At 45.7% G+C, this 18,467-nt stretch overlaps 1 protein-coding gene and 1 long non-coding RNA gene across 2 annotated transcripts; one reads left to right on the top strand and one right to left on the bottom strand.

Moving 5' to 3' along the window:
- Nucleotides 1-467: 467 nt before the first annotated feature.
- LOC130291486 (uncharacterized) lies at nucleotides 468-10,633 on the top strand. The gene is made up of 2 exons (XM_056540237.1): nucleotides 468-1,224; nucleotides 10,017-10,633. The coding sequence occupies exons 1-2, from the start codon at nucleotides 477-479 to the stop codon at nucleotides 10,631-10,633; spliced, it is 1,365 nt and encodes a 454-aa protein (XP_056396212.1). The 5' UTR covers nucleotides 468-476.
- LOC130291487 (uncharacterized) lies at nucleotides 1,403-18,099 on the bottom strand. The gene is made up of 3 exons (XR_008847948.1): nucleotides 18,001-18,099; nucleotides 10,004-10,796; nucleotides 1,403-1,551 (listed from the first exon to the last, which is right to left on the bottom strand). It is a non-coding gene; the product is annotated as an uncharacterized LOC130291487 (long non-coding RNA).
- Between the last annotated feature and the right edge of the window lie 368 nt (nucleotides 18,100-18,467).

The following is an 18,467-nucleotide window of genomic DNA, read 5'->3' as shown; positions in this document are numbered from 1 at the left end:
CGGCATGCTCGCTCTCCGTCGCCGCCATCACGTCGCTACGCACGCCGCTCCTATTGGATGTCGGGACAGCGTGCGCAGCGACATGATGACGACGATGGAGAGCGCCGACGATGTAGGGGATCCCGAAGAGGACGCGCCGCAGCCCCGAGGACAGGTAAGTGATCGTCAGCGGACCACACGGGGCACCGTAAACGGCTATCCGGTGGCAGCTGAAGCAGTGTGCGCTGCCGGATAGCCGTTTATGCAATGGCCCCGACATACAAAAGCATAGTATGTTGATGCTGCCTTCAACATGCGATGGCCTCTGAGAGGCCATCGTATGTTGAAATGATCATATGTCGGGGCCATCGTAGGTCGGGGGGTCACTGTATACAGCAGGGGAAATTGCCATACACATGACAGTGCACTCGGCTCTCCCTCAGTGAGTGCTTATTCTGCCAGAGCTCACAATGCAGATCTCCTCCCACCAGCTTGCAATGAGTTACTGGTTTGCTGGGAAGTCAGGGAGGATGAGGAGGAGTTTGGCCTGCACTGGTAAACACAGAAGTCTGCACTTGCTCTGCTGCAGAGGTTCAGCAATGTCTGCAGCCATAGAAGAATTTCTTGGCAAGATCCGGGCAGCAGCACTGGCGAGAGGAGAAGACTGGCTGAGGGAGAAAGTGGCAGAAATCCTGAAAGACGAAGCAAAAGCATCTGATGCCCAAGATCTTCCGCCATGTGCTAGCAGAGTTAGGCCTCATGAGCGTAGGAGCCCGTCCCCAGTGCCCAGAACCCAGCCCAGATTATGGAGCCCCTCCAGTAACCCTCCAGGATCAGCCTCTTGGCAGTGCCCAGCTTCAGTGGTGATGAGTCCTGGGAGGAATCCATTCCACTTAGACACTGATTTACGAGATCTTACAGACGCGGGTCATTGTCACGATGAAGATTTGCGCCCTCTCTTAGATACGACTTCCCAATACGGAGCAAACAGTGGACCTTCTACCACGGTCGCTGTTACCGTATCTGTGGAGGACGACGGGCTCAGTGATGACGACAGCGGGCAGCACTACGTTAGTCTCTCAAAGCACTCTCAGCCAGACATGGAGTTGGCCAGCTCCACGGTCACGGCTGAGGAGTCCGATGCAGCGCGCATAGAGAGGGTACTACAAAGTTGTTCAGCTGCTGCAAACTTAGGTCGGCGTTGTGAACCAACTAGATCAATGCCGGTTAGTCCTTCCGCGCCAGGTAAGGGTTCGTATTTAATAATTGCTCTTGTGTGCCCTAAAACCTGGAATCGGCTCTGAGTTTAGCATTGGCGCGCACAGTCTTCGGATTATGCTTCAGGTAGAATCCGCTTGCAGCAGCCTCCCATTACTGCCAGTGGGATTCTGCTGCACAGTTCAGTTAGCAGAAGTTCTGTGGGTAGTGTAACAATATAAATAAGTCTTCCTTACCTTTTTCCTGTCCTCAGAAGCTCACGGTCTCCCCTCACTACCGTTGCTTTCTTGTTTTTGTGAGGAGTTGCTCAGCCAGTCCCTGACCACCATGGTATCCCGCCTCTCCCGACAGCTCCTGCTGAGACAACACATCAGATGTAAATATATTTTATTACCAGACAACCTTATTAAATCTCTAGGCAGAGCTCAGTGGGAACTGAGTTATGGCACTTTTCCCACAGCAGAAACACCGTTCCCATTAGCAGGAGTCCTGCAGGACCAGCCCTTGAGTGGAAATCTTGAGTGAGTTCCCATGCTTTTTTTTCCCCCCAGGACTTGACCCCTGCCTTTAGGGGTTCCAACTCCTGGCACCTACCCCCCATTACCATGGCTCTTATGCCGCAGTCTCTACTGGGCGGCCGGCCTCGACAGAATCAGTCGGCACTAGGATTTTGCAGACATTGCCGACCCTATAGAAGGCAATGTATTCCACATGGATTCTGCTAAAAGAATGATCAAGATCATTCTTTTGGTGGTGGAGCTCCGCTGCTGAAATTCCATAGGGTGGACTGTACAGCTGAATCCCATTGACAGCAATGGGATTCTGCTGCACCGGATAGAAATTCCTCAGTATAAATCTCGCTAAGGCGTGGTTCAGATTGAGGAGTTCCCGAGTGTGTTTCCTGCAGCAGTGGTCATGATTTCACAGCCACGCCCCCTTGTGATGTCATACCACACCCTCTCCATTCATGTCAGTGGGAGGGGGCATGTCGCCCACCACCCCTCCCCTAGACATGAATGGAGGGGGAGTGGCATGATTCCACGAGGGGGTGTGGTCGTGACGTCACAATCACGGCTTCTGGCTCCGAGCATTCTGTACAAAATGTTCAGAACACTGGAGCACCAGAGTACCCCTTTAAATGTACTCTTAGGCTTTGTTCACATGGTGGAATTTCCAATAGCATTCTGCTGTACTGTGCACACAGCGGAATTTGTCCGGCAGATACTGCGGAAATCCTATTTCCGATGTCCATAGAAACATTGATTGGTTCAATGTCTCTGTGGAATCTGCTCGGAAATGCATTGCCATCTATTAAGACGGCGCATTTTCAACCGTGTGAACATAGCCTTACACTTCCATCTTAAATTGACACAAGTAAGAAAAAAAAAAAAGTTCCAACACCCACTTTTTATTATGGAGTCCTTGGAAATGGCAAATGAATAATCTTTGTAACTGCACCACCATAGACCATGACCGTGCTGGATCGACTCGCTCTTTTCAATACACTTTTATAGTAGATGATAGCAGGTGCTCCTCAGCACTGGAGCAAGGATTTCAGGTGAGTAATTTTATAAATTTTTAGGGGGAAAGGCACAAGAAATAAATCAAATACACAACATTTGAAGCAAGAAGTTCACCTCACTGACCTTTAGGCAAGGTTCAGACAACGGAATTTCTGCCTGCAATTCTGCTTTGTAATTGCAGGCGGAAATTCCGCTTGCTAAAATGTATAGTGTAGTCAATGGTTTTCCGTTCACAAATTCACACTTCGGAATTTGTGAAGCGGAATTTGTGAACAGAAAATCCACTTGGAAATTTCCGCCTGAAGAAAGGCGTTGCTCTTTCTTCAGGCGGAAATCCGCTCGGAACACATTGCAGTCTATTGGAGACTGCAGTGTCCACGCGGTCCTAGCGCTGACTGATTCAGCCAGCGCTGGCAGCACTCGTAATCTCCGGGCGGAAATTTTCTGCCCAGAGATTCCGTAGTCTGAACCTAGCCTTAAAAAGCAACTGTCATGAAATCTGGGTGCAATAACCTGCACACAGCCTTTGTACTGTGTTCAGGTGGTGGGTATAGCAATGTTTTTACCTAATATTTGGCGGCTTTCATGACCCCCAAAAATGCTTTTGATCAAAGCCACTGACTGTCGGATAGACATGGCGCGAGGTACGTGATACCCCCCCCGCCCCCTGTATGTCAGAGCTGGGACCGCTGTGTGATTGACACACAGGTCCCAGTGCATGACCCTTCAGCTAATCTAACGTGCGCACCGTGCATACGGTTTTCAATGGAGAGTCAATGCATACGTTTTTCAATACGGTTCCGTACGTTTTCAAATTGAAAATGTATACGGGAACTGCCTTAAACACGCTGCGGAACCATTACGTGTGACCCTACCCTAAAAGTTCCCGGCAATCTCTGCAGCCAGAGAGTGTGGCTAGGTTCAAACTACGAATTTCCGGTTGTGAAATTCACTTGGAAATTCCAGTGCAGCAGGAGTCCCATTGCTGTTGATAGAATTTATCTGCACAGTGCACACTGCAGAATTTCAGCAGCAGATGATCTGCCGCTTGAATTCCCCTGCCAAAACAATGTTCTTGTTCATTCTTTAGGCGAAATCAGCTCTGCAGACATGACTGTCTATGGGGTTGGCAATGTCCGCACGGTCCTAGTGCTGACTGATTTCAGTCAAGCCTCCGTTCAGGAGATGTATCGGAAGTCCAATAGATATGCATGGGACTTCAGAGAAAAACCCCAACCCTTACGTAAGGGGGTGGATTAGGGTTATTTAAATTCTACTATATTTTTAGTTGACATATAGATAACATTTGTACCAAGTTTTATCAAAATATCTCCAGCCATTTGGAAGTGATGCTGGAACATACAAATATACTTCGTTATTGTTGTTTTCACTCCCCGATTTCATGTTAGTGTTACAAGGTATAAAATGTGAATGGAGAGAAGGTGTCTTAAATTTGGTGTAATCGCACTTACACTCTCCAATACTGGTCACTGGAAGTTCAACATGGCATCTCATGGCAAAGAACTCTTTGAAGATCTGATAAAAAGATGCAGCATCATAGATCGGGTTCACAGGACAGGTTCCGCTCAGTACAGGCCTCGCCATGGTCGACCAAAGAAGTTGACTGCACATGCTCGGCGCCATATCCAGAGGTTGCCTTTGGTAAATAGACATATTAGTTTTGCCAGCTTTGCTGCAGAGGTTGAAGGGCGGGGTTCAGCCAGTGCTGAAGACCATACGCCAGTTCTCAGACCATACGCCACACACTGCATCAAATTGGTCTGCTTAGCTATAGTCCTAGGAAGCCACTTCTAAAGATGAAGTACAAAAAAGCCTGCAAACAGTTTGCTGAAGACAAGCAGACTAAGGACCTGGGTTACTGTCCTGTGGTCCGATGAGACCAAGATAAACTTACAGAGACCCCCCCCCCCCCCCGACCTACGATGGCCCCGATCATTTCAACATACGATGGTCTCTCAGAGGCCATCGCATGTTGAAGGCAGCATCAACATACGATACTTTTGTATGTCGGGGCCATCGCATAAACGGCTATCCGGCAGCGCACACTGCTTCAGCTGCCACTGGATAGCCGTTTACGGTGCCCCGTGTGGTCCGCTGACGATCACTTACCTGTCCTCGGGGCTCCGGCGTGTCCTCTTCGGGATCCCTTACATCGTCGGCGCTCTGCACGCTGTCCTGTCATCCAAAAGGAGCGGCGTGCGTAGCAACGTGATGGCGGCGACGGAGAGCGAGGATGCCGGGGAAGCAGAGGCCTTGCCGGAGTGTCGGGACGCGGCGACAGATGGAAGGCGACATCCCGGGCAGTGGTGACGAGCGGTGACTGTCCGGAGCGGCGGGGACAGGTGAGTACAACTTCCTCTATCAGTGGTCTTCAACCTGCGGACCTCCCAGATGTTGCAAAACTACAACTCCCAGCATGCCCGGACAGCCGTTGGCTGTCCGGGCATGCTGGATGTTGTAGTTTTGCATCATCTGGAGCATACAGCAGCTGATAAGTACTGGAAGGATTAAGATTTTTAAAAGAAGTAATTTACAAATCTGTTTCATTTTCTTGCACAAATTGATTTGAAAAAAATTGTTTTCCACCAGAGGACCCTTTAGGACAGTGCTGGAAAATAACAGTGGCCACACAAGATATTGACATTTTGGGCCCAATTTGAACATTTCTACTTAGGGGTGTACTTACGTTTGTTACCAGAGTTTAGACACAACAATAAACACTGTTATACAGACTGTGCACTCACTACTTTACATTGTAGCAGAGGGTCATTTCTTCAGTGTGGTCACATGAAAAGATAGAAGAAAATATTTACAAAAATTTGATAGGTATATAATGTGAGAGGTGGACTCACTTATGGGGTATACTGTATATAATGTGAGGGGTGGAGTCACTTATGGGATATACTGTATATAATGTGAGGGGTGGACTCACTTATGGGGTATACTGTATATAATGTGAGGGGTGGAGTCACTTATGGGATATACTGTATATAATGTGAGGGGTGGACTCACTTATGGGATATACTGTATATATAATGTGAGGGGTGGACTCACTTATGGGAGATACTGTATATATAATGTGAGGGGTGGACTCACTTATGGGATATACTGTATATATAATGTGAGGGGTGGAGTCACTTATGGGATATACTGTATATATAATGTGAGGGGTGGAGTCACTTATGGGATATACTGTATATATAATGTGAGGGGTGGACTCACTTATGGGGTATACTGTATATAATGTGAGGGGTGGAGTCACTTATGGGATATACTGTATATATAATGTGAGGGGTGGAGTCACTTATGGGATATACTGTATATATAATGTGAGGGATGGACTCACTTATGGGATATACTGTATATATAATGTGAGGGGTGGACTCACTTATGGGAGATACTGTATATACAATGTGAGGGGTGGACTCACTTATGGGAGATACTGTATATAATGTGAGGGGTGGAGTCACTTATGGGATATACTGTATATATAATGTGAGGGGTGGACTCACTTATGGGAGATACTGTATATATAATGTGAGGGGTGGAGTCACTTATGGGAGATACTGTATATATAATGTGAGGGGTGGACTCACTTATGGGATATACTGTATATATAATGTGAGGGGTGGAGTCACATATGGGAGATACTGTATATATAATGTGAGGGGTGGAGTCACATATGGGAGATACTGTATATATAATGTGAGGGGTGGACTCACTTATGGGAGATACTGTATATAATGTGAGGGGTGGACTCACTTATGGGAGATACTGTATATATAATGTGAGGGGTGGACTCACTTATGGGAGATACTGTATATATAATGTGAGGGGTGGAGTCACTTATGGGAGATACTGTATATATAATGTGAGGGGTGGACTCACTTATGGGATATACTGTATATATAATGTGAGGGGTGGACTCACTTATGGGAGATACTGTATATATAATGTGAGGGGTGGACTCACTTATGGGATATACTGTATATATAATGTGAGGGGTGGACTCACTTATGGGAGATACTGTATATATATAATGTGAGGGATGGACTCACTTATGGGATATACTGTATATATAATGTGAGGGGAGGACTCACTTATGGGAGATACTGTATATATAATGTGAGGGATGGACTCACTTATGGGATATACTGTATATATAATGTGAGGGGTGGACTCACTTATGGGATATACTGTATATATAATGTGAGGGGTGGACTCACTTATGGGAGATACTGTATATATATATAATGTGAGGGGTGGACTCACTTATGGGATATACTGTATATATAATGTGAGGGGTGGACTCACTTATGGGAGATACTGTATATATAATGTGAGGGGTGGACTCACTTATGGGAGATACTGTATATATAATGTGAGGGATGGACTCACTTATGGGAGATACTGTATATATAATGTGAGGGGTGGACTCACTTATGGGAGATACTGTATATATAATGTGAGGGGTGGACTCACTTATGGGAGATACTGTATATATAATGTGAGGGATGGACTCACTTATGGGAGATACTGTATATAATGTGAGGGGTGGACTCACTTATGGGATATACTGTATATATAATGTGAGGGGTGGACTCACTTATGGGAGATACTGTATATATAATGTGAGGGGTGGACTCACTTATGGGATATACTGTATATATAATGTGAGGGATGGACTCACTTATGGGATATACTGTATATATAATGTGAGGGGTGGACTCACGTATGGGATATACTGTATATATAATGTGAGGGGTGGACTCACGTATGGGATATACTGTATATATAATGTGAGGGGTGGACTCACTTATGGGATATACTGTATAATGTGAGGGGTGGACTCACTTATGGGATATACTGTATAATGTGAGGGGTGGACTCACTTATGGGAGATACTGTATATATAATGTGAGGGGTGGACTCACTTATGGGAGATACTGTATATATAATGTGAGGGGTGGACTCGCTTATGGGATATACTGTATATATAATGTGAGGGGTGGACTCACTTGTGGGAGATACTGTATATATAATGTGAGGGGTGGAGTCACTTATGGGAGATACTGTATATATAATGTGAGGGGTGGACTCACTTATGGGAGATACTGTATATATAATGTGAGGGGTGGACTCACTTATGGGAGATACTGTATATATAATGTGAGGGGTGGACTCGCTTATGGGATATACTGTATATATAATGTGAGGGGTGGACTCACTTGTGGGAGATACTGTATATATAATGTGAGGGGTGGACTCACTTATGGGAGATACTGTATATATAATGTGAGGGGTGGACTCACTTATGGGAGATACTGTATATATAATGTGAGGGGTGGACTCACTTATGGGAGATACTGTATATATAATGTGAGGGGTGGAGTCACTTATGGGAGATACTGTATATAATGTGAGGGGTGGACTCACTTATGGGATATACTGTATATAATGTGAGGGGTGGACTCACTTATGGGAGATACTGTATATATAATGTGAGGGGTGGACTCATTAATGGGAGATACTGTATATATAATGTGAGGGGTGGACTCACTTATGGGAGATACTGTATATATAATGTGAGGGGTGGACTCACTTATGGGATATACTGTATATAATGTGAGGGGTGGACTCACTTATGGGATATACTGTATATAATGTGAGGGGTGGACTCACTTATGGGATATACTGTATATAATATGAGGGGTGGACTCACTTATGGGATATACTGTATATAATGTGAGGGGTGGACTCACTTATGGGATATACTGTATATACAATGTGAGGGGAGGACTCACTTATGGGAGATACTGTATATATAATGTGAGGGGTGGACTCACTTATGGGATATACTGTATATAATGTGAGGGGTGGACTCACTTATGGGATATACTGTATATAATGTGAGGGGTGGACTCACTTATGGGATATACTGTATATAATATGAGGGGTGGACTCACTTATGGGATATACTGTATATAATGTGAGGGGTGGACTCACTTATGGGATATACTGTATATATAATGTGAGGGGAGGACTCACTTATGGGAGATACTGTATATATAATGTGAGGGGTGGACTCACTTATGGGATATACTGTATATAATGTGAGGGGTGGACTCACTTATGGGATATACTGTATATAATGTGAGGGGTGGACTCACTTATGGGATATACTGTATATAATGTGAGGGGTGGACTCACTTATGGGATATACTGTATATAATGTGAGGGGTGGACTCACTTATGGGATATACTGTATATATAATGTGAGGGGTGGACTCGCTTATGGGAGATACTGTATATATATAATGTGAGGGGTGGACTCGCTTATGGGAGATACTGATAATGTGAGGGGTGGACCCACTTGTGGGAGATACTGTATATATAATGTTAGGGGTGGAGTCACTTATGGGAGATACTGTATATATAATGTGAGGGGTGGACTCACTTATGGGATATACTGGATATATAATGTGAGGGGTGGACTCACTTATGGGATATACTGTATATATAATGTGAGGGGTGGACTCACTTATGGGAGATACTGTATATATAATGTGAGGGGTGGACTCACTTATGGGAAATACTGTATATATAATATGAGGGGTGGAGTCACTTATGGGAGATACTGTGTATATAATGTGAGGGTTGGACTCACGGGAGATACTATATATAATGTGAGGGGTGGACTCAATGCACCACAATTTTCATTTAAAAATATATGCAAATGATGCTTTGGAGCCCACTGGGCGTTCCCCTCAGCTGCTTGAGTCCTGCACAGTTCTGCCCTAGTCACTCCCTTCTGTGTGCTGGTCACCTCCTCTACTCCCCTGATTGACCGCCACTTGGATGTACTGTAATCTCCGCCTCTCCACTGTAGTCTAGCAGCTGAGGGGAACACCCAGTGGACTCCAAAGCTAAATATGCATATCTTGTTTTAAACTCTAATATCTCTGCGCTGGAGGGGTAAGAGTAGAGTACCTTTCTGGTTCCCTGTATAGATGTTCAAATACAAAACACTTGATATATGGTTAGGCTCCTCTTTAGGTTCTCCATCCACAGCAGTAAAATATCTACTACCAGTGCTCCTAAAAAGACGCTTTATTGGGTTTGGGTTAACATTTTGAAATCTCTCCTTGATGTGGGTACAAAGGTTCCAAATATGGGTTAGAACTGGTAATGGGCAACGGACAAGAGGTAAGTTGGAAATTCATGTTGAGGTTCTGTATACTTAAATATTTTTTTTGTCTAACCTTGTTTCTGCAGATTGCCAGCCTTGCTTGGTTTGGATTCTTGGAGATTCTTTTGTTACTTCGGCAATGAAACGACTATCACTCCTGCCAGATGGATGCCAGTTGGGTTTTTCGCGTTCGAAGGTCATTATTCGTTGGTTGGGAACAGATGGTATCACATGGGATTGTGTTAGGCCTACAGCTGCCCGTCAAGCTCTTCTGGACCGGCCCCCTGACATACTGGTTGTGCACGCCGGAGCGGATGATCTAGGGATTATTCCGATAAGGGAGCTGATAGAAATCATAAAGTTTGATATGTTGAGGTTGCAGGCTCTATTTTCAGAAGCAATTATTGTATGGTCAGACATTGTAAACCGACATAAATGGCCACAAGCACAAAGCAAGAATGGTATTGGACGTGCTCGCATCAAGGTGAACCATAACGCCTCAAAATTTCTTACAAAGAAGGGTGTAGTGGTGATTCACCACAGAGGGCTGGAAGATGGTTCCCCTCATCTCTTTGAGGAAAATGGCATATCCCTTAATTCAGCGGGCACTGACATATGGTTAATTGACATTCAGGAAGGGATCGACAAGGCACTACAACTTTGGAAAAACTCACATGCTACAACGCCTAGCCATACTGTGTAAGACAGTTCTCATAGGCTTATATTATCATCATTTGTGTTTGATGACAAGCTAAGGAAGGCTTTGTCCCAGTGTTTCTGTTTGTCCCCCGAAGAACCAATGTCCTTGTGGATATTGTAGAGAGTAAATTTCAGGTTTTGCCATATCCCGTTCCTTGTTATCTACACTGTTTAAAAAAAACAAAGACTTAAACAACACCATGTAACTCCAAGTCAATCCCACTTCTGTGAAATCACACTGTCCACTCAGGAAGCAACACTGATTGACAATCAATTTCACATGCTGTTGTGCAAATGGAACAGACAACAGGTGGAAATTATAGGCAATTAACAAGACACCCCCAATAAAGGAGTGGTTCTGCAGGTGGTGACCACAGACCACTTCTCAGTTCCTTTGCTTCCTGGCTGATGTTTTGGTCGCTTTTGAATGCTGGCGCTGCTTTCACTCTAGTGTTAGCATGAGATGAGTCTACAACCCACACAAGTGGCTCAGGTAGGGCAGCTCATCCAGGATGGCACATCAATCCGAGCTGTGGCAAGATGGTTTGCTGTGTCTGTTAGCGTAGTGTCCAGAGCATGGAGGCGCTACCAGGAGACAGGCCAGTACATCAGGAGACTTGGAGGAGGGCATAGGAGGGCAACAACTCAGCAGCAGGACCACTACCTCCGCCTTTGTGCAAGGAGGAGCACTGCCAGAGCCCTGAAAAATGACCTCCAGCAGGCCACTCAAACGGTCAGAAATAGACTCCATGAGGGTGGTATGTGGGCCTGACATTCACAGGTGGGGGTTGGGCTTACAGCCCAAAACCGTGCAGGACGTTTGGTATTTGCCAGAGAACACCAAGATTGGCAAATTTTCCACTGACACCCTGTGCTCTTCACAGATGAAAGCTGATTCACACTGAGCACATGTGACAGATTTGACAGAGTCTGGAGATGCCGTGGAGAATGTTCTGCCTGCAACATCCTCCAGCATGACCGGTTTGGCGGTGGGTCAGTAATGGTGTGGGGTGGCATTTCTTTAGGGGGCCGCACAGCACTCCATGTGCTTGCCAGAGGTAACCTGACTGCCATTAGGTACCGAGATGAGATCCTCAGACCCCTTGTGAGACCATATGCTGGTGCAGTTGGCCCTGGGTTCCTCCTAATACAAGACAATGCTAGACCTCATGTGGCTGGAGTGTCAGCAGTTCCTGCAGGAGGAAGGCATTGATGCTATGGACTGGCCCACCTGTTCTCCAGACCTGAATCCGATTGAGCACATCTGGGACATCATGTCTCGCTCCATCCACCAACGTTGCACCACAGACTGTCCAGGAGTTGGTGGATGCTTTAGTCCAGGTCTGGGAGGACATACCTCAGGAGACCATCCGCCACCTCATCAGGAGCATGCCCAGGCATTGTAGGGAGGTCATACGGGCACGTGGAGGCCACACACACTACTGAGCCTCATTTTGACTTGTTTTAACCTCTTAAGGACCCTTGACATACGCGTACATGACACCCTAGTACTTGACATGACACCCTAGTACTTAAGGAACCATGATGTACGCGTACGTCATGGAGAATTCCGCCGCACGCTGGGCGGGGATCAGACCGGGATGCCTGCTGAAATCATTCAGCAGGCATTCCGTGCAAACGCCAAGGGGGGTCATCAGACCCCCCCCCCATATCGGCGATCGTGGCAAATCGCAAGTGAATTCACACTTGCGATTACGGGTCTATGGTGACCCGGAATATAAGGGGATTGCGGTTGTCTAAGACACCTACGATTCCCCTGAAGGGATAGGAGGGAGGTGGCAGGTGTGCCACCCCTCCTATCCCTGCTTTTGGTCGCCAGAAGCTACGACCAATAGCAGATCGGGGGCGGAGGGGGTTTACTTTCGTTTTCCCCTTCCTGCCCACCCACAATAGGCGGGGAAACGACGGGGACAGACGCCGAAGATCCACTTACCCATCCGGGCGGGCGACGGAGATCGGCGGGCGGTGATGTCGTGCGGCTGGATCGTACGGAAGCCGGTGAGTTGCCTAGCAACATCTGGAGGGTACAGTTTGAGATCACTATACAGTGGTCTCTAACTAGCCCTCCAGATGTTGCAAAACTACAACTCCCAGCATGCCCAGACAGCTGTTTGGGCATGCTGGAATATGTAGTTTTGCAACAGCTGGAGGGCTACAGTTTGAGACCACTATACAGTGATCTCTTAACTGAAGCCCTCCAGATCTTGCAAAACTACAACTTCTAGCATGCCCAAACAGCTGTCTTGGCATGCAGCGAGTTGTAGTTGTGTACCTCCAGCTATTGCATAACTACATCTCCCATCAGGCCCTTCGGCGATCAGTACATGCTGGGAGTTGTAGTTTTGCAACAGCTGGAGGCACACTGGTTGGAAAATACTGAGTTAGGTAACAGAACCTAACTGAAGATTTTCCAACCAGTGTGCCTCCAGCTGTTGCAAAAGTACAACTCCCAGCATGCACGGTCTGTCAGTACATGCTGGGAGTTGTAGTTTTGAAACAGCTGGAGGTTTGCCCCCACCCCCCATGTGAATGTACAGGGTACATTCACACAGGCAGGTTTACAGTAAGTTTCCTGCTTCAAGTTTGGGCCGCGGCAAATTTTTCGCTGCAGCGCAAACTCCTAGTGGGAAACTCACCGTAACACACCAGTGCGAATGTACCCTAAAAACACTACACTAACACATAATAAAGAGTAAAACACTAGATATACACCCCTTACACTGTCCCCCCCCCCCCCCCAATAAAAATGAAAAACGTATTGTATGGCAGTGTTTCCAAAAAGGAGCCTCCAGCTGTTACAAAACAACAACTCCCAGCATTTCCGGACAGCCACTGACTGTCCAGGCATGCTGGGAATTTAGCAACAGCTGGAGGCACCCTGTTTGGGAATCACTGGCATAGAATACCCCAATGCAATCCCTAGTTTAGTCCTCAAATGCCTCGGAGCCCTGTCGCATTTCAAGGAAACAGTTTAGGGCCACATATGGGGTATTTCCGTACTTGGGAGAAATTGCACTACAAATTTTGAGGGGCTTTTTCTCTTTTACCCCTTATGAAAAGGAAAAGTTGGGGGCTACACCAGCTTGTTAGTGTAAAAAATAACGATTTTTACACTAACATGCTGGTGTTGCCCCATACTTTTTATTTTCACGAGCATTAAAAGGAAAAAAAGACCCCCAAAATTTGTAACTCAATTTCTCCTGAGTACGGAAAAACCCCATATGTGGGCGTAAAATGCTCTGTGGATGCACAACAAGGCTCAGGAGTGAGAGTGCACCATGTACATTTGAGGCCTAAATTGGTGATTTGCACAGGGATGGGTGATTTTACAGCGGTTCTGACATAAACGCAAAAAAAGAAATACCCACATGTGACCCCATTTTGGAAACTACACCCCTCACGGAACGTAACAAGGGGAATAGTGAGCCTTAACACCCAACAGGTGTTTAATGAAAATTCTTCAAAGTTGGATGGAAAAATGAAAAAAAAATTTTTTTCACTAAAATGCAACATTTTTCATTTTCACAAGGGAAAATAGGAAAAAAGCCCCCCAAAATTTGTAACCCCATTTCTTCTGAGTAAGAACATACCCCATATGTGGATGTAAAGTGCTCTGCGGGCGAACTGCAATGCTCAGAAGAGAAGGAATGCCATTGGGCTTTTGAAGAGAAAATTTGTCCGAAATTGAAGGCCACGTGTGTTTACAAAGCCCCCATAGTGCCAGAACAATGGACCCCCCACATGTGACCCCATTTTGGAAACTACACCCCTCATGTAATGTAATAAGGGGTACAGTGAGCATTTACGCCCCACAGGTGTCTGATAGATTTTTGGAACAGTGGTCCGTGAAAATTAAAAATTAAATTTTTCATTTGCACAGCCCACTGTTCCAAAGATCTGTCATACGCCAGTGGGGTGTAAATACTCACTGCACCCTTATTAAATTCTGTGAGGGATGCAGTTTCCAAAATAGGGTCACATGTGGGGGGGGGGGGGGGTCCACTGTTCTGGCACCACGGGGGGCTTTGTAAACGCACATGGCCCCTGAATTCCATTTCAAACTATTTTTTTTCCCCAAAAGCTCAATGGCACTCTTTCTCTTCTGAGCATTGTAGTGCGCCAGCAGAGCACTTGACATCCACACCTGGGGTATTTCCATACTCAGAAGAGATGGGGTTACAAATTTTGGGGGGAATTTTGTCCTATTACCCCTTGTAAAAATTTTAAATTTGAGGGAAAACTAGCATTTTAGTGAAAAAAAAAAATTATTTACACATCCAATAACGAAAAGTAGTCAAACACCTGTGGGGTGTTAAGGCTCACTGGATGTGCCTTGAGGGGTGTAGTTTCCAAAATAGTATGCCATGTGTTTTTTTTTTTTTTTGCTGTCCTGGCACCATAGTGGCTTCCTAAATGGGACATGCCCCCAAAAACCATTTCAGCAAAATTTGCTTTTCAAAAGCCAAATGTGACTCCTCCTCTTCTGAGCATTGTAGTTCGCCCGCAAAGCATTTTACGTCCTAATATGGGGTATTTCCATACTCAGAAGAGATGGGGTTACAAATTTTGGGGGGCATTTTGTCCTATTATCCCTTGTAAAAAAAAAAATTTATTTGAGGGAAAACTAGCATTTTAGTGAAAAAAAAATCATTTACACATCCAACTTTAACGAAAAGTCGTCAAATACCTGTGGGGTGTTAAGGCTCACTGGACCCCTTGTTACGTGCCTTGAGGGCTGTAGTTTCCAAAATAGTATGCCATGTGGTTTCACAGAAACACTGCAGCCAGATGTTACCCGGAAATAAATAGGAAAGTATGAAATGACAGATCTACAGTACATGGTGGTTTTTCTTTTGTTTTTGTTTTTTTCATCCTTTTGTTATGTTTTTAGCTTCAATGCTAATTTTCCACAATTGCAGCATGTTGAGGGTATGGCATTTCTATTTTAGAAAACTTTTTTTTTTCCCTCAGAGCATAAAATGAAAGGTGTCATTACAAAGTATAATTGGTCCCACAAAAAACAAGCCCTCATATGAGTCTGTAGATGGAAAAATAAGAGTTATGGCTATAATACGGCGAGTGCAGAAACTAATAAAGACTTTATTTACGTACTATTTTGGTTGAAATTATTTTGTCTACCAGGAAAAGTAGTTTTTTATTTAAATTTCCACACCCCTGAGTTTGTTTGAGGCATTTTTTTCAGGTTAAAAAAAAAATATATATATATATTGAAGCTTAGCCTCAGTGGGACTTTCAAGGGGTTCATTTGGGCTGCAAATTCTTCGCAAAATGAATGCCATTTCCAGGTGGGCAGTTCATTGAAGAATTTCAGCAGTGTAACTATACCTTCAGGCCATGTTCACAGGGCAGAAAATTTGCGTAATGTCTGCCTGGGGCAGACATTACGCAAATAGCATGTTTTGCCAGAGCTAGGGCAGCACTGAAGTGCTCCATCTCTTTCCTTTGGCGGAGTTCATCCTTTCGGGAATCATAATTTCCGCGACAGACACTTCTGCATGGTGCAGCAAAATCCCATTGAAAACGGAATTTCGAAGCATAATTTTTCCGCCGGATTCCGCACGGAAATTCCACCATGGCCTCAGAGTTGCCCTTCAACATTCTAGAAAAGCAGACAAATAGGAACTATAATGGAAGCTGTAGTGGCGGTCTCTCAACTTACTACCAAAGAAAAAAATATATATAGAAACTAAGAACTGAATAGAATTAAAAAGCAAACTACCCGGCAGAAGAGGGTGACTTAAAGGGGTACTCTACCCCTAGACAACTTATCCCCTATCCAAAGGATAGGGGATAAGATGTCTGATCGCGGGGGTCCCGCCGATGGGGACCCCCACAATATAGCATGCAGCACCCACCTGTATCTGCTTCCGGCATCGCTGGAGGTTCTTGCTCCCGACCACGGGAATGGAAGACTGTGACATCACGACTCTGCCCCATGTGACGTCATGCTCCGGCCCTTCATTGCAAGTCTATGGGAGGGTGCGTGACACTTGTCACGCCCCCTCCCGTAGGCTTGCATTGAGGAGGCGGAGCGTGACGTCACACAGGGGCGGAGCCGTGACATCACAATGCTCCGGACCCGTGATCGACAGTAATCAGACCCAGAGCGAACACGCTCCGGGGACTGATTTTAACGGGGTGCGGCGTGGAAGATCACGGGGGTCCCCAGCGGCGGGACCCCGCGATCAGGCATCTCATCCCCTATCCTTCCTTTGGATAGGGGATAAGATGTCTAAGTGCCGGAGTACCCCTTTAAGGACTGGATATGTATTTATATTGATTGGGGGATTTTTCAGGGGAGAGCGACTCTACATACAGATTAAGTCAGTGTCTCCAAGGCAGAATACAAGGTCTTTAAAAAATCATTCAGGCCAGCGGCACCGCGACTGCAGGTGTGAACAAAGACAAAGCAGAATTCACAAGCAGCTAACCCCCCCAGGCACTTCACTATGAGACAGCCTGAGCCCTGCACCACATTGTGAAGCAGAGAGACCGGTTTTTGTATTCAAACTAGATGAAAACTCAAACAGTGAGGATGACGCCCATTCCCTGAGCGGAGGAGGCTGTGGGGCATGAGCGTCTTTGTTCCTGCACCTCCCTGCTGCAATGTAAATAGTGAGCTGCTAAGAGACAGGCCGCAGACAGCTGCTAATTCACTACAGCCCTTGGCAATGGGGTAAATTCCCATCGCTGTCCTATCTGTTGTTCTCGCACTCCAACTGCGGCTATGGTTGACCGCATTATAAACATGGACAACTTTTGCGGGAGACAAAAAAAAAACCTGTATTTTTTAATATTTCCCAACCAGGGTGCCTCCACCTGTTGTAAAACTACAACTCCCAGCATGCCCGGACAGCCCAAGGCTAAATTCCCCACGGGTAGATGCCCATCGCTGTCCTATCTGTTTTGCCCACACTCCAACAGCGGCTATAGCCGACCAACTCCCAGCATGCCCGGACAGCCGAAGGCAACTACCATTGGACTGACATTTTTTACAGATTTTGTGGGAGATTTATTAAAACCGAAGGCAGTCCGGGCATGCTGAGAGTTGTAGTTTTTACAACAGCTGGAAGCACCCTTGTGAGAGATTTATCAAAATCGAAGGCAGTCCGGTCATGCTGGGAGATGTAGTTTTTCAACAGCAGGAGGCACCCTGGTTGGGAAACTCTACTCTAGTTTATGGGCGACTACAAAGGACTGACATTTTTTACAGATTTTTGGGGAGATTTATCAAAACCGAAGACAGTCTGGGCATGCTGAGAGTTGTAGTTTTACAACAGCAGGAGGCACTCTGGTTGGGAAACCCTTCATTAGTTTATGGGTGCTTACCAAATTATTGACATTTCCTCAGATTTTGTGGGAGATTTATCAAATCCTGTGTGGAGGCAGAGTGGTGCAGTTGCCCATAGCAACCAGATTGCTTCTTTCATTTTAAAAAAAGGCCTCTGAAAAATGAAAGAAGGGATCTGATTGGTTGCTATGGGCAACTGCACCGCTCCTCCTCTACTCACAGGTTTTGATGAATCTCCACCTTTGTCTCCCTTCACACCTTATTGTGGGGAGTTTATGACAAAAAAAATAGTGTGTTTTGGGTGGTGTTTTATTACATTTTTACCATGCATTTTCAGGCTCTTTTTTTGTTTCCTATAGAGACTCCATTGGGAAATGTCTCCCATTGACTTCTATGGGAGAGAAAGGCCAAGATTTCATAGAAGAAAAACACCATAGTGACAACAAGCTGTGCTTTCGAAAATCGCATGTTGGCCCTCATTTACTAAGAGTGTTGTGTAGGTTTC

Source organism: Hyla sarda, chromosome 9 (assembly GCF_029499605.1).
Source record: "Hyla sarda isolate aHylSar1 chromosome 9, aHylSar1.hap1, whole genome shotgun sequence".
NCBI lineage: Eukaryota > Metazoa > Chordata > Amphibia > Anura > Hylidae > Hyla > Hyla sarda.
This window is presented reverse-complemented; position numbering and strand designations above follow the sequence as displayed.

Excerpts from the sequence above, each read along its gene's own strand:
- LOC130291486 (XM_056540237.1), top strand. The coding sequence starts at position 477 with ATGAGTTACTGGTTTGCTGGGAAGTCAGGGAGGATGAGGAGGAGTTTG. Across the intron at positions 1,225-10,016 it reads GGTTAGTCCTTCCGCGCCAG|ATTGCCAGCCTTGCTTGGTT; the intron begins GTAAGGGTTCGT and ends TTGTTTCTGCAG.